We start from the raw sequence: 15,250 nt of genomic DNA, 5'->3' as shown, positions 1-15,250 counted from the left end.
AAAATCAGGACTTTTTAAAAATGCTACGGGACGTGGGAAAAATTATTAAAAATTGGGACTGTCCCACCAAAAGTGGGATGTCTGGTCACCTTAGGGCAGCCAGACCAGACCTGGGGCTCCTAATCCTCTCCCCAGGCTTTCCCAGGAGTGCCCAAGTGATGACTGTGTGGGTAGATATGGATGAGAGAAATACAGGGACAGTAGCCCCAGATCCTCTCAGAGGGGCGGCCATAGAGCCTTTGGGCGGCATTTTACAACAGGACACTCCAGCAGGAGCATAGGTGAGGCTAGGCCTGTGAGGCATGGCTGGGCCTGACTGCAGCCCTCACTCCTGCAGGCAACCCGCAGCTCCTGCACCCGTCTATGCCTCCCGACCTGACCGCCAGTGCTGGCATCTACCGCGGACCCATGTACGCCCTGCAGGACTCCGCCGACAAGATCCCTATGACCAACTCACCCCTGCTGGACCCCTTGCCCAGCCTCAAGGTCAAGGCCTACAGCTCTAGCACCACAGGCTCTGGACCAGGCCTGCCAGATGGGGCCGACCTGCTGGGGGTCCTGCCATCTGGCCCGTACCCTGGCGATTTTACCCCGGATGCCCACTTCCTGCACCTGCGCAGTGCCAGTGTGGGCTCCCAGCAGCTCCTGGGCCTGCCCCGAGACCCCGGGAGCAGTGTCAGCAGCACCTTTGGCTGTCTGGGCGGGAGGCTCAGCATCCCCGGCACAGGTGGGCCCCTGCCCTGCTTGCTCACAGGCCTGGCCTCAGCACATTCTTCCTGGATGCCCCAGCACCCACCCAGCAAAAGATGGGGCTCCCCTGAATCCATTGCATAGGTGAAACAGAAGATCCAGGGTCATGGAGTGACTATAAAATAGAGTGGTCTAATGAGAAGTTCTAATGAGGTTCAGGCTGCCTGTGCCCTCACTAGAACAGGGTAACCTTGGGCCAGTTGTCCTTTAAGCCTCAGTTTCTCTATTGGTTATGTGAGCAAGAAGAACATTATGTAGCTCAACTAACCAGCAGCAGGGGGGCAGGTATGCCCCTCTTCGGCTGCACAGCCAGCAACTGACAGCACCCCAGCATCATACACTGAGCTTGGGATGAAGCTGTCACCGGGACCTCCAAACCCCATAGCAATGTCAGAGGCCCCTGTTTTACTGGACATATGGGCTCTGGTCATTGGCCTGAACTGTCCTCACATCCAGTCCTTAGACTGTCTCTACCGCAGCTGGTGTCCACCTGGAGCTCAGGAGATGTTTTTCTCTCCCCGTAGGGGTCAGCCTTCTGGTGCCCAATGGAGCCATTCCCCAGGGCAAGTTCTACGAGATGTACCTACTCATCAACAAGGCAGAAAACACCCTGTGAGTAGAGACCCAGCCGTGGCCAGGGCTGTCCTCCTCCCTCTCTCTCTCCCCCTGCTGCCTGTCCACACTGGGCTCTAGGATTGCCACCTCCTAGTCCAGGCCTAAGGCCAGCGACAGTCCTCCAAGGAGAACATTGATCTTACTGTGTCCACATTTAAAACTTACAAAACCAACACCATAAATCATAAAATTGAAAGGCAGTTGATAAACTGGCTGCAGGTATAACAAAGGGTTAAATATCCTTGCTACATAAAGAGATTTTATAGACCAATAAGAAAAAGTGAATATCCCAGTATGGAAACAATAAAGGATACTAACAAGTGATTCACACTTTCTCTTTCACACACATACATACTCTGACACATAGGCGCACACACATACAATGGCCAGTATGTTATGAGAAAATGTTCAATCTTATTTTTTGTCAAAGAAAACTAGTGGAATCAACCATGAGCTATGTTGGTAATGTATTTGTTTGAGGAATTTGCAAGAACTCTTTTCAAATGTAGCACCCTCATGCTGGCAAGAGGGTGGGAACACAGCCCTCCCGTGGCATGCTGTCAGGAGTGTAGGCTGGGACCAACTTTCCAGAGCACACCTTAGCGACACCTGTCAACGACATTCCAAGAATACAGAACCTTGAAAATTCAAGCAAAGAATTTTAAGCTATGAATGTTGCAGTGGATAGCAAAAATCTGGAGACATCCTTGAGGACACACCACCGTCTCTGTTCCTGGGGCCCCCTGACCTCTTCAGAGCCCTAAGCACCAGAAGCCTGCCCTGGGCCACACAGGCTGAGGCAGACTCAGAGCCCAGCAGGCCACATCCTTGCTGAGCTTCTTGGGTCTCCCCTCACTGCCTCTCTCCTGCCCTCCCTCCTGCCCTCAGCCCACTTTCGGAAGGAACCCAGACAGTATTGAGCCCCTCGGTGACCTGCGGGCCCACAGGCCTCCTGCTGTGCCGCCCCGTCATCCTCACTGTGCCTCACTGTGCTGAAGTCAGCGCAGGCGACTGGATCTTCCAGCTCAAGACCCAGTCCCACCAGGGTCACTGGGAGGTGAGGGCCAAGGCGGGGACCAGCCCTGCTCTCCAAACTTGTGCAGAAGGCCGGGGGAGGCGAGAGAAGGCCCAGCTCTGTTCCATCTCCCCCCTTTGCTTTTCCCCTACAGGAGGTGGTGACCCTGGATGAGGAGACCCTAAACACGCCCTGCTACTGCCAGCTGGAGGCGAGGTCCTGCCACATCCTGCTGGACCAGCTGGGCACCTATGCACTCACGGGCGAGTCCTATTCCTGTTCAGCAGTCAAGCGGCTGCAGCTGGCCATCTTTGCCCCTGCCCTCTGCACCTCCCTGGAATACAGCCTCCGGGTCTACTGCCTGGAGGACACGCCCGTGGCACTGAAGGTGGGCCAGCCAGCTTCTGGGCCCCTACCAGCGCCCCTCCCCAGCCTGGGGCCTCCCAGGCAACCCCACATGCACCAGCCTCATTCAGTCACTCATGCTTCCCTCACACACTGAAAGGCATCAGACTCTCGAGATTTAAGATGAGCTGGGCTGAAGGCTCCCAGGGGTCTGCCAGAGGAATGAGAGAGCCTGAGGCTTGGAGTGGCTCACGTTGATGAGGAGGGGCCCTGAAAAGTAGGAGGGTGAAGTAGGAGCTCTCTGGCCTGTCTGCACAGGGGTGAAAGGCAGTGCAGACAGGCCAGCGAGCTTAGGCAAGAACTGCGGCCATGTAGCTCCCTGAGACCAAGGCATATGGAAGTCTGTGAATGTGAGGGCAGGAGAGATGGACCTCAAGCCTCGGGGCCATGCCAAGGAATCTGGCATCTGTCTGCTGGGAAGGATAGACCTGGAAGACATCTGTTTACAGATGCTCTTTGGAAAGCTCTGTGGCCACACCACAGAGGTGGGAGGATGAGAGGTGGAGAGGCTGGACCCTGGGCCACAGGCAGTGGCAGCAGCCGAAAGGCAGGACTGGATTCCATGTTAAATCAATAGAATGGACAGAACCAGGACTGAAGGGATGAGCCAGGGGCGACAGAGGGGTCAAGGCTGACAGCTGGGCCCCCAGCATATCCAAAGGAATGTAAATAGTGGTGTCCTAAGTGAGGGAAGGCTGGGGCTGTGGGCAGTGATTGGAGCAGGGAGGGATGGGACTTTCATCACGTGCAGCCTGATGATGGAACCCTGCCCAGCCCTGCCAGTCCCAGAGCCCCTTTGCACTGCTTCCCTCCCTGGCCTCCTCTGGTCCCCAGGACTTTAGTCTCATCTTGCCATAGCCCTGGAAGAGTGCAAACACTTCTCCCTCCTTCCACCCACCTTCCTCAGAGCCTCATGGTCCCCTCCTGTGGCTTCCTACCTCTCCTATCCCTGCTCTGTCCCTTCCAGCTCCTTTGCCTCCCAGTTTCATGGGGCTTGTCCCAGACTCCAAACTGTGGACACTGTAGGTGAAAAGGCCTATGGGAGAGTGTCTCCTGGTGGAGTGAGTGACACTGGCCTGAAATGCTGTGATAGGTGGGAGGCTCCTGGGAAATGCTTCTGCAGCCTGAGTCTCTTGGCATTAGGCGACTAGCTAATGTCCAGCTTTGGCCAGAGAATGATATGGGAAGATCAAGAAGGAAGTTGCCAGATGTTAGCCTGATAGCATTCTTTGTTGATTCAATCCCCGTTCATTTATCCATGCATGCATTCATCTATCCATCCATCCATACATACACTCAGGCATCAGCCCACCTGTCCACCCAGGCACCATTCATTTATCTTTCCTTTTATATTTGTTGTTTATACCCATCTTATATCTGTCTGTCTACCTATTTATCCATTTCTCCATCCATTCATCCAGTGATGTATAAGTCCTTTCATCCACTCTTCTGTCTCACTTTCTGTCCATCATCCATCCATTCATCTGTTCATCACACCACAAGCCACTATGCATAGCCTTGGGCTCAGATGAGTTCCCGCTCCCCAGCTAGCAGCAAAAAAGGGCCCGTTGGCCAAGTATGACAAGCTTTCCCTGGCCCACAGGAGGTACTGGAGCTGGAGCGGACTCTGGGCGGCTACCTAGTGGAGGAGCCCAAACCCCTGCTCTTTAAGGACAGTTACCACAACCTGCGCCTCTCCCTCCACGACATCCCGCATGCCCACTGGAGGAGCAAGCTGCTGGCCAAGTACCAGGTAGGGTCTGGGTTAAAGGAGAGAGGGGACCACTTAGGGGGTGGTCCAATTCCTCACTCCAGGTCGTGCCTCCTTCCTCTGACCTGCAGCCGTGCCCCTCCCTGGTGTCTCCTTCATTGCTGGCTCCATGTTCCTAGCCACCCTCAGGCACATCTCCAAATTCAGTGTCACTGACAGTCACACTTACACTTCTGCCCCATCACTCACTCCCATGCATAAGTACCTGTGCTGTCACCCTCACAGAAGCTTCCCAGTCCAAGTGTGGGACACCACTGAGTCTACAAGGCTTCCTAACCCCAGTCACGTGCACACTCATGCAAACACCCTTGCCTCTCCCCACTTGCCCCCTCCTTATCTAGAACCAAGGGCCTGACATGGCCCCAACCGGCCAGCATAAGGGTTCTTGACCAGTCCTCTGTCCTTTGCCCATCTGAGTGGAGAGGCCTGAACTGCCCCCGAAGTTCCCAGCCCTCCCTACGTCTCCTAGCCCTAGCTGAATCTGGCCCATTGCCCACTTCTGCCCCCTGTTCTCACCAGGGCAGGGCAGGCTGGCCTCATCAGCTGGGCCCTGACCCCCTCTTCCTGCAGGAAATCCCCTTCTATCACATTTGGAGTGGCAGCCAGAAGGCCCTACACTGCACTTTCACCCTGGAGAGGCATAGCCTGGCCTCCACAGAGTTCACCTGCAAGATCTGCGTGCGGCAGGTAGAAGGGGAAGGCCAGATATTCCAGCTGCACACCATGCTAGCAGAGGTGAGACCAGGGGGCGCTGCTGCAGTAGGGGTGGAGCAGTGCAGCACAGAGACCCTGTGCTTCCCCACTGGGCGGAGATGCCACCTCCCATAGAGCATTGCTCTCACACCTCCCCAGTCGTAGTGAGGACTCAGCCATTTTTGCTAACAACTATCATTTAGAAAATACCGTTCATGGGCTCAGCATGTACCTGGCACTTACATTATCTCACTAAATCTTCACGACCTCCTAGAGACAGACATGACATAGGAACACACCCCACACACACACCGCCACTGCAGGAGGTGCAAACGTGGGCTTTAGGGAAGGCAGGTATTTGCACACAATACACCAGTAGCAAGGCCAGATTCGAACCCAGTAGACCCAAGGACAGGCCTGTAGCTCTCCACTACAGTAAATCCAATTGAGGGTTAAAAACCTAAGACACCCAGGGTGACAATGCTAGATGCTCCTCTAGGGGCACTGTAGATCTCTGTATCTAGTCTGGACACTGCTGTGCCACTAATTTTGCATGTGACCAGGAGCAAGTCACTTCCCCTTCCTAGACTTCATTTCCCACCTGTGTAAAAAAGAGTTCACGTGGACTCGATTGAAGCTCCCTTGGGCTTCCCGATGGTGAGGCTGCATCGGCATTCCCCCAGGGCAGTGTGTTAACTGTCCTCACGGGGACAGCCCATGAGAGCTGGGGCTGACCATGCAGACCTAGCCCGGGGAACTGATGCTTGGGCGAGGGCCCTTGTCTGGGCAGCTGGCGCCTGCCCAGAGGAGATGGAGGTGACTCAGGGCTGGATGAGATTGCAGTCCCGGGGCAAGGGCCCAGCACCGCACTCCCTCATTCTTACCCTCCGCCCTTCTAGACACCTGCTGGCTCCCTGGACACCCTCTGCTCTGCCCCTGGCAGCACGGTCACCACTCAGCTGGGACCCTATGCCTTTAAGATCCCACTCTCCATCCGCCAGAAGATATGCAACAGCCTTGACGCCCCCAACTCACGGGGTAATGACTGGCGGATGCTGGCACAGAAGCTCTCCGTGGACAGGTTAGTGTCCCAAACCACAGCCCTCTGCCTCCTGCCTGAGTCCTCAAGCCCAGCAGGGGCAAGCAGCCTGACAGCCTAGGATCAGCTCCCAACTCGGGTGCCTGTTGCCACCATTTGCGGCAGGTCAGGGGCTCAGGTGTGCCGAGTCTGAGGATACTGCTCCTTTAAGAAGGGTCACACCCAGAGCCCTGGTCCGAGGGCCAGGCAGACTCTGAGCGACCGCCACACTCTCCAGGCCCTGCTCTTCTCCATTGCATGGGGAAAGTGCTCCACCTGCCCATCTCACAGGCGTTATCTCACCTAGCTGGTTAAAGCCAGGACACCAGCCAGGTGTGACAGCCATCAGCACCCAGGACCCAGGATAGAGCAGACACCCTTGCTGAGTGTGTCAAAATTCTTTTGGAGAATTTCAAGTGCTGGGTAAATATAATGACAGTGATGGAGATTATACTTACTGAAATAGTGTTTAATAAACCTGCATTAAGACAGATTTATAGAGAAGACATCTTTCTAGAAATGGGTGGGATTTGAAAGATAACTAAGACTTTGTTCCTGCTACTGGGTGTTCATAGGGCAAGATCAGTGTAGAACAAACATGGAGGAAGAGGAGAGAATGGCATGCTGGGAGTGGACAGTCTATCTTGGGGCCAGTGTCTTTCAGTGACAGTCACAGTGATGATAGATGGCGATGATGAGCAAGATGTTTACATGCTAGAAACAATGCTAGACCCTCACTTTATGATCTTGGGGCTCATTTGTAATGTTGAGAGGTGACTGGCATCATTCCCATTTTAGAAGTGAAGAGACTGAGGCTCAGAGAGGTGCACTGACTTACCCAGGACCATGCAGCCTGCAAGCAGTGGAGCTGGGGTTCAGACCCAGGGCTGTGGGGCTCCAGAGCCACAGTCTTCCCATTTCCCTGTGTCCTTCACCCCTAAGCTCTTAGGAGGTACTAAGTGCTCAGGGAGCTCAAGGCCTTTATCCCTCCCTCTGCCAGGTACCTGAATTACTTTGCCACCAAAGCAAGCCCCACAGGCGTGATCCTGGACCTCTGGGAAGCGCTGCAGCAGGACGATGGGGACCTCAACAGCCTGGCCAGTGCCTTGGAGGAGATGGGCAAGAGTGAAATGCTGGTGGCAGTGGCCACTGATGGGGACTGCTGAGCTGCTGGCACTGCAGGCTGGCAGGGACTGGCAGGAGAAGGGTGCACGGACAGCTGGGGCAGCCTCCTGATGGGGACGTTCAGCCTCTGTTGCCCCTCAGCTCACAGCTGGAGTTGCCCCATCTCCTCCCCTCCCCTAAACCCCAGACCACAACTGGCCTTAGAAAATCCATGTACTCTGTTGTTAGAGGACCCAGTGTTTCTTCTTCACCCCCTGCCATCTCTCCTGGCCTCAGACTGGGTTGGGGCTGGGGCCTTGGAGGCAGCTGGGGGGACAAGGAGGTGGCCGACCTCCACCCCAGCCCCGCAACTTCTGGGTTCCGTTGGTTTTAGCCACGTTCTTCATTTTCTTCCTCTGTTGTTGACGTGCCCTCCTCCCTCAGCCCCTTCTGCTGTCACACCCTTTTCCTCTTTGAAGAGTCAAGTAGAACTCAGACAAACTGCTTTCTCCCATCCAAAAGCAAAAGGAAAAGGAAAGAAAGCTTCAGACCGCTAGTCAGGCTCAGAGAAGAAGAAAAACACCAAAACCACAAGGGAAAAGAAAAACCCAGTTTCTTAGGAAACGCAAGTGATTTATTATCCAGATATTTGGATAAGTCCTTTTTAAGAAAAAAAGAAAAAGAAAAAGAAAACAACACACACAAAAAAAATTACAAAAAGCTCTTTTCTTAAGTGTGGATGCGAGTGGGCTCGGAGTGTGTGTGTGTGTGCGTGTGTGTGTGTGTGTGTGTGTGTGTGGTGAAAGAGAGAGAGAGACAGAGAGAGAGTGGACAGGGAAAACTTTGCTGCTAATGAATCTGTTTGGGACTTAATTCTGACAAGGCCTCGGTTTCCCCAGTTGCGCAGGGGCATGTCAGATAGGGTTTTAGTTGTGGTACCAAATTCCCTCTAAAATCTTAAGCAGATGCTGAATCTCGGAAGCCAAGGAACCCTGAGCACTGGGGTGTGTGGGGTCCTGCCCCCACAGCTCAGGCTGATGCCCTCAGGCTGCTCTGAGCCCCTGGGATCTAGATTAAGAGGCGTCGGTATGCGAAATGAGGGGAGGCCAGGCCTGCTGCAAGCCAGGGAGAATGCTTGGTCTGGTCTGGTCTGGGTCTGGTGGCTCCTGGAAAGGACATGTGGCCCAGAAATGGAGCTTAAGCAGAGAGACGGAGTCGGAAAGGGGAGTCCTCCATGGGTACCTCTCTCCTCAGGGTGGGGCTAGCCAGCAGCCTGGCAGTCTCTAGACAGGTGGGCTGTGGCTGATTGGCACTCTCTTGATGTCCAGGAATCCAGAATCTTCTCTTGCCCAAACTCAGTTTTCCCTTTGGGTACAAGGACCTCTGTTGCTGCAAAAGCCTGAGCTTCCCAGCCTCTGGGTGGCTTCAGGAGGATGTCAGCACCCTCCAGCTGGGAGGGTGGGAGGCAGGTGGCCTGGCTGTGCTTTGCACACGCAGAAAGGGGGAGGTAGAAAGTGACCTGCCCATCTCTCAGCTCCACAGGCACCTGCTCTAACTCTCTTCTCACCCACCCTCTGAGTCTGGGAAATCTGAAAGTGACCTTTCTGAATAGGTGGGTTTGCCAGAGTGGAGGGCCTGGCACACACCACCCCACCCAGCCTGTCCTGGGGACCCTGAGTGGGGAAAGATGAGTCCCTGGCCCTGTGCAGCTGGCTGGCAGTGGCTGAGACTAGGACCTGGCAGCTGACACAGAGCCTCATCAAGACCAATCTTCAACGCTCAAGGCAAGGCCATCCCCCTCCAAGCACCTCTGAGTACTGACCCCAGGGCTTGTCCGACTGGGCCCTAGAGCAGCCACTGGAACCAGCCTCTGGACCCTGTCTGGGCCTCTGAGTCTGTCAACCCTCATGCCTGTCTGGACACTACCTCAGACTCAGCAAGCCCTCTTTGCCACAGCTGCCCATTCCCCTGGGTTCAGCCCCTCTGGTCACTGGTAGCCCAAGCACATGTGTGGTCTCTGTCACATACCTTTGAGGGCAGTCTGACTAGGTTGGACCACACATGTGCTATGCCAGGCTTTCCTGGTGCCATTCCTATCAGAGGCTCTTAAATGTCCACATGGGACCTGGGAGTCCAGAGACCAGGAATCAAATTCCAGCTTAGCCATTAAACAGCTGTGTGACCTCAGACATATCACGCCTTCTCTGGACTTTGGTGTCCTTTTTATACCTACAAGGCTGCTCTCCAAAGCCCTTCAGGTTACTGCCAGACTTTCTAGGCTTCTGAAGGAAGCCCCAGTGGGGAGCAGTTGAGTGTGGACTGCCCTGCCCCTCCTCCCTTCCTTTTCCTGCCCTGTCCCACCCAGCCTCAGAAGCCTACTTGTTCAGCCTCAGGAATGGGAGCTCCGCAGAGGAGGCCCAGCCAGCCACCCAGGTGGCATTTCCAATCTGACTTCCAGAAATTGTGTACCATGACCTGGAGCATGGAACCAATTGACTGGAGTGCCCTGGGAAGGTTCAAACTGTCCAGTTTTATAAGAAAAGCCCAGAAAGGGTTTATTGACTCCATCAATCTGCCGAGGCTACTGTGACTGTCCCTACGCTGCCTGCCTCTCCTCCAGACCCGAGAGCAGACACTGAGGTGCTGTTGGGGGGCCTGCAGGACCCCCGCACAGGTGTTCACATCTCTCTCGTCTCTGGGGTGTGCGTGTATGTGCGTGTGTCTGTGCGTGCCTGTGCTCTTCTCCGCGGGCACATCGGGGTGCCTCTCCAGATGCATGTGCACACGTCCCCCCTTGTGTGTGGGGGGGATGCATGTGCACACGTCCCCCCTTGTGTGGAGGGGGGATGCATGTGCACACGTCTCCCCTTGTGTGGGGGGCGGTGTGCCTGCCTCTTCGGCCCAGTTCTGGCCATCTGGAGGTTGGCATGCCTGTCTCTTGCCCCCAAGTCCACAGGGTCAGTCGTGTATCTTCTACGTGCCTCTCCTCTGCCTTCTCTCACAGTTCCCCTGGCTCCAGAGCTTGGCGCAGGGGTCCTCCCAAGGTGCGGGGGTCCCTCCTCATCTGGACTGTCCAGGGCCCTCTAGCTCCCAGGCAGCTGAGCCAGGTCCCTTAGCAGGCCTTCTGAGGGGAGGTGACCAGGAGCTTGGGTGTCGGGAACAGCTCTCCTGGGGGCAAAGGGCTGGACCCCCTGCCTGGGCCATGGACATGGTTATTTGCCCAGGGGGCTGCAGGACCCCAGGGATGGTCCCCAATCCCACCTCTGTCTATTCTGTAAACTACAACCTGTAAATAACCTTTAGCATTCCTATTGTAACAAAATTAATTTTTATGAAATAAATTATATTTCCTAGTCTAATAAAAAATTCCAGGTTGTATTTTGCTGTCTTCCTGGCTGTGTGTCAGCAATGGGGAGTGACTGTGTTTCTCTTCTCAAAGTTCCACAGAGGATGGGGCCGTTGCTGTTGGTTCAGAGCTCTCTGAGCCCCTGAAGATGATCAAGCTCCGCTGTCTGATTTTATAGAGAGGGGTGGGGATGCCCCTGTAGTCACACAGCAAGGCAGAGCCTGTGTAAAACTGGGTCCCAGTCAGTGCTCTCTGAGCATAAGCATTTCCGGAACCTGTTCTAGGGTGCAGAACCCTCACTGGGGACATAGTGCAGGCAGGCATACTATTGTGCAGTGCAGGCATACTATTGTGCAGGCAGAAAGAGAATGATGAGCAGGTTGCGATCATGTGAGTCTGGGTTCAGGGCCGCCATGAATCACTGGGCAGGTTATACCACAGGGCAAGAGTACCAAATTACCCAGGGGGGAGGGGACAACATTCCCATATACTGTATGTTGTAGGCTTGTGTATTTACTACGAGATGTTGCCGGCAGACGGCAGTAAAGGGTCTTGTTCTAATAAAATAAACAACTGGTGTTAATTTTTGCATGGATGTCAATGTCCAGAGGAGGGTGCCTTGTACTCATTTTCACAAAGGTGCTATAAGACTGGCAGAAGTCCCATTACGGCTGGTCCCCTCTGCCATGTTGAACTCAGCTCTCCTTGTCTGAGTTGCCTCTGGCCAGTCATGATGTCCAGTGGCACGTAAAGGCTCTGAGAAGCCCTGCGCGAACCTGCTCTCCTCCTATTCACACGGGGTGTCCTGGATGTGTTTGGCCATGGAACTCTTTCCATCTACTCACAACCTGAAGTATGTGGTGCCTGGACTTTCTGGGACATGTGGCTCTGGGGTCTATGCCAGGTATTACCCAGCTATACCCCTGGGTGTAGAGAGAGCTCGTGGGCTAAGCCTGAGACTGGAAGTTACCAGGACAAAGGAAAACATGCATTGTCCTCTGGGTGCTCGTGGCCTGATGGAGGAGACAGAGAGTCAGGGCACACTTGCACACACATGCATGCAGACCCTGGGCTCAGACTGCCATTGTTCCTGAGAGACCCAGCACACCAGAGCAAGGCCTTCCTAGAGGGGATGATTTGGGGTAAGAATTTCTCAGGGAGAAAAGAAAAAGAACATGTCTGGTTAGGAGAGTGAAGGGAAGGACGGGAAGGAGGAGCAGCTGAGGGTGGGCAGTGCGAAATGTGGGGTATTCGTTCTATACACGTGACCCCACAGGCAGGCAGATGGTCTGGATTCCCCCAGGAGTTAAGGCCACCCATGCAAACGCCCTTATCTTCTACCCACCTCCTGCCCCTTGGAACCTAAAAGCAGGTTGGGCAGCAGTTGCGGTGTGAAGAGTTATGATCTTGAAATTAGGAAACCTGTGTTCTGGTCCTGATACTGGACTGGAACTTTGGAGTCACTGTCCCTCCCCGAGCCTCAGTTTCCCCATTTGTGAAATGCGTGACTTAGATCCACTGCTCTATGAGAGCCTTCTGGCTGGTGCAGTTCTATAATTTTGGGGGGAGGGGCCTGGCACTGGACTGGATGAGACAGCTCCACCCCTGGGACCCTCTTCTTTGTCCCAGACTCAGGGATGGATCAGGAAAAACCAGGAGAGGGCAGAGGATGGGTTGGTTCCAACCCTGTGGCTGTGTGGCTGCCCAGTGAGGCACCCAGAGCTGGGTAGTGAGGTGACAAAGCTGGCACGTGAGCACACCCAGCCTGACACAGCCAGCAAACTGTGGGCTGCCACCCGTAGCCCATGAATAGGCGCTGGATGGGGGCAGCCAACTAGCTGAGCCTCCTCCACCGGGGGCGCAAGAAGAGGACCCAGCGCCGCCCCTGACACACTCACCATCTCAGGAAGGAGAGACCAGTAAATGGAAAAAAAAAGAGGAAATGCTCTCCAGCTCCAGCCCACCCCTTGAGTTCCAACACAGGAAGACCTTGTCACCTCTGTTCTGCAAATTTGTCAAAACTTTTACCCATTTTAATTGAAAATGATAGGTGTCTACAGTTTAAAAAAATTCAAAAGCTACAACGAAATAAGTGGAAAGTCAGCCTCCACCCACTTCCCTCTCTCCCCATCCCCACTCATCCACAGAGGCAGTTGTCACCTTTGTTACACAGCCTGGTAGGAAGATCCGTGTATATACAAACTCGTTGTTTGTACATGTAGATGTTTAAATGTAATGGATTTGATCCAGGAGTCTCAACCCCTTGAGGTATAACATGAAACAGTTTTCCTTTACTGATAACTGCTTAGAAATTTGTTCTGTTAGACAGTCCTTCCCATTGGGTAGCAGATTCCCTTAACCACATCTCCGTGGTGGGTCCTTAATTTTTTTTCCCTCCTTTGCTGTTATTAAGACAGTCTCATTTTGTGTTTTTTTGGTTTTGGGGGGGACATTTTGCTGAGGAGACTCAGTCTATCTTGGAACCCCAATGTTATCTTTAACTAAAGCCCTCCAAGTCCCCCAGTGCAGCCCTCTGGGGTGGGGCTACCTGCTCCCACACCCCCCACCACCCCACACACACACAACAGAGTGATGTCTCCCTCACTCATCACTTGATGGGAAAAGCTGCCATCAGACCAATTCTGTCCCTTCTTGCAAGGCACAGGCATCTTAGGTCTGGGCCCCAAGTGACTGCTATCAATAAGATGATGTTGATGTTGTTATCATAATCCCTGCCCTGCATAGACCATTCCAGGGACAAGAGGAGTTCAAGATAAGGAACTCCTCAATCTGGCCTTTTCAAAATGCAGGAGGGCAAAAAAGATGAGGTTTCCATGCTTCTGCTCAACGACCACTCAGCCGATTGTGTGAGTCACTTGGTAGGTACCAGGGCTGGGGCTGCACCCACTACCCTGGAGAGCCCACAGTCTAGAGCGGAGACAGACAGACCAACAGGCAAGGGGGCTGTGGAAGTTCAAGGAGGCCCCAACCAAGACTGTGGGTCCAGGAAGGATTTCTGGAAGAGACAACATCTCTCAACATTGGGGGTGGTTTCCCTGAGACATAGCTTTTCAATTAAGTCTTTTGTAGCAGGCATTTTTTTAGGCAAGAGTTTATAGTAACTTTCTTTTATGAAACTTCTAAGATGCTAATGTCCTATTAGCAGGCTGGAGTGCAGCCTGCGGCCTGTCAGAGGTGCTGAGATGGTTTATAGGCCCTACTTGGGTATGTGTGTGTGTGTGTGTGTGTGTGTGTGCGGGGGGGTGGGGAGGTGGGTTGTATATATGAGTGTAAGTTGGGGTCTTCTCAGTAACTCTAACTCAGAAGACAGGGAGATGTCTGGGGGAGGAAGTACCAGTGAATCGGTGCTATTTCAGCAGCTGTGAGGAGCTGGCCCCACCAGACCACTGTGGGTGGCTCGGATCTGCACAGTCTAGATCCTTGGCTTGAAAAGCTTCCTCAAGGCAATGTAGAAATTCATTCAACACTTACTAATCTAATCCATGCCATGACTGAGGATAGCACTGAGGGGCAGAACCTGGATCGGGCCCCTCAGTGCTGCTCATGGAAAATAAAAAGTGAATTCTCATAGCTGCTGGTAAACCCCCTGAGATGGAACCAAAAGAGCACATGGGAGCAGAACAGAGAAAGGGGCCTTCGATCTGCCCGGGCTTGAGAGATGGTGGTGCTCCCTGGATGCTCCCAGCTATAGACAGGAGAAAGCCCAGCTGCAGGAGAGTGGCTGGTAGACTCCCAGAGTGCAGGATCAGGATGGGGTCTGGGAAGGACCTAGGGGCAGGCTGCCTAACTGCCCCTGGTCACTCACCCCAAGGTCACATGGATCTCCTGAACATCAGGGTCAACTCACAGAGGCCAAAGCTCAGAGATTTGTCCACAGACCAAGGGTCAGAAGCACAAACATCTCCAGGATCCAGGCTGCTCAGTCATGTGAACCAGAGAAGCAGCCTCATCAACAACTCACCATACAAGGAAATATGCCTGTTCAGCTGTTTCTCAAAATATCGGCCTGTCTCAGCATATCATTCACTTCCCACTTTTCTCAGCAGTGGGGGTAAAGGATGAATGTTCTGTCTAATAGCCTCTCACACTTGGCCATAGCACAAGGGGGGAACAATAGGAAGGTGTGGGGGCTGTGGTTCAGTGAGACCACATGGGAAGGGGAGACCCTCACTACCGAGCAGGAGCGAGTGCTCGGAGCTGCTCCAGACTCCAGGACTTGGAAATGCATGTGAAATCTTTATAAGTATTGGCTGAAATTGTTTTTAAACACCATGCAAGGCTGGGTGTGGTGGCTCATGCCTGTAATCCTAGCACTCCGGGAGGCAAAGGTGGGTGGATTGAGCTCATGAGTTCAAGACCAGGCTGAGCCAGAGGGAGACCTTGTCTCTAAAAAACTAGCCAGGCATTGTGGCAGACCCCTAGAGTCCCATCTACTCAAAAAATTGAGGCAAG

General features: G+C 53.8%; 1 protein-coding gene across 1 annotated transcript in view; it reads left to right on the top strand.

Moving 5' to 3' along the window:
- Nucleotides 1–10,807, top strand: part of UNC5B (unc-5 netrin receptor B) — an 85,388-nt gene extending 74,581 nt beyond the window's left edge. The window contains exons 10-17 of the mRNA XM_003783585.3: nt 338–727; nt 1,275–1,362; nt 2,254–2,422; nt 2,535–2,768; nt 4,389–4,538; nt 5,127–5,291; nt 6,149–6,330; nt 7,328–10,807. Of these exons, the coding sequence (XP_003783633.1) occupies nt 338–727; nt 1,275–1,362; nt 2,254–2,422; nt 2,535–2,768; nt 4,389–4,538; nt 5,127–5,291; nt 6,149–6,330; nt 7,328–7,493 (1,544 nt within the window). The 3' untranslated portion in view covers nt 7,494–10,807. The remainder of the gene's footprint in view (nt 1–337; nt 728–1,274; nt 1,363–2,253; nt 2,423–2,534; nt 2,769–4,388; nt 4,539–5,126; nt 5,292–6,148; nt 6,331–7,327) is intronic.
- Nucleotides 10,808–15,250: the final 4,443 nt, after the last annotated feature.

Source organism: Otolemur garnettii, unplaced genomic scaffold, assembly GCF_000181295.1.
Source record: "Otolemur garnettii isolate 467f Iridium unplaced genomic scaffold, OtoGar3 scaffold00008, whole genome shotgun sequence".
In the NCBI taxonomy this organism is placed as follows: Eukaryota; Metazoa; Chordata; class Mammalia; order Primates; family Galagidae; genus Otolemur; species Otolemur garnettii.
This window is presented reverse-complemented; position numbering and strand designations above follow the sequence as displayed.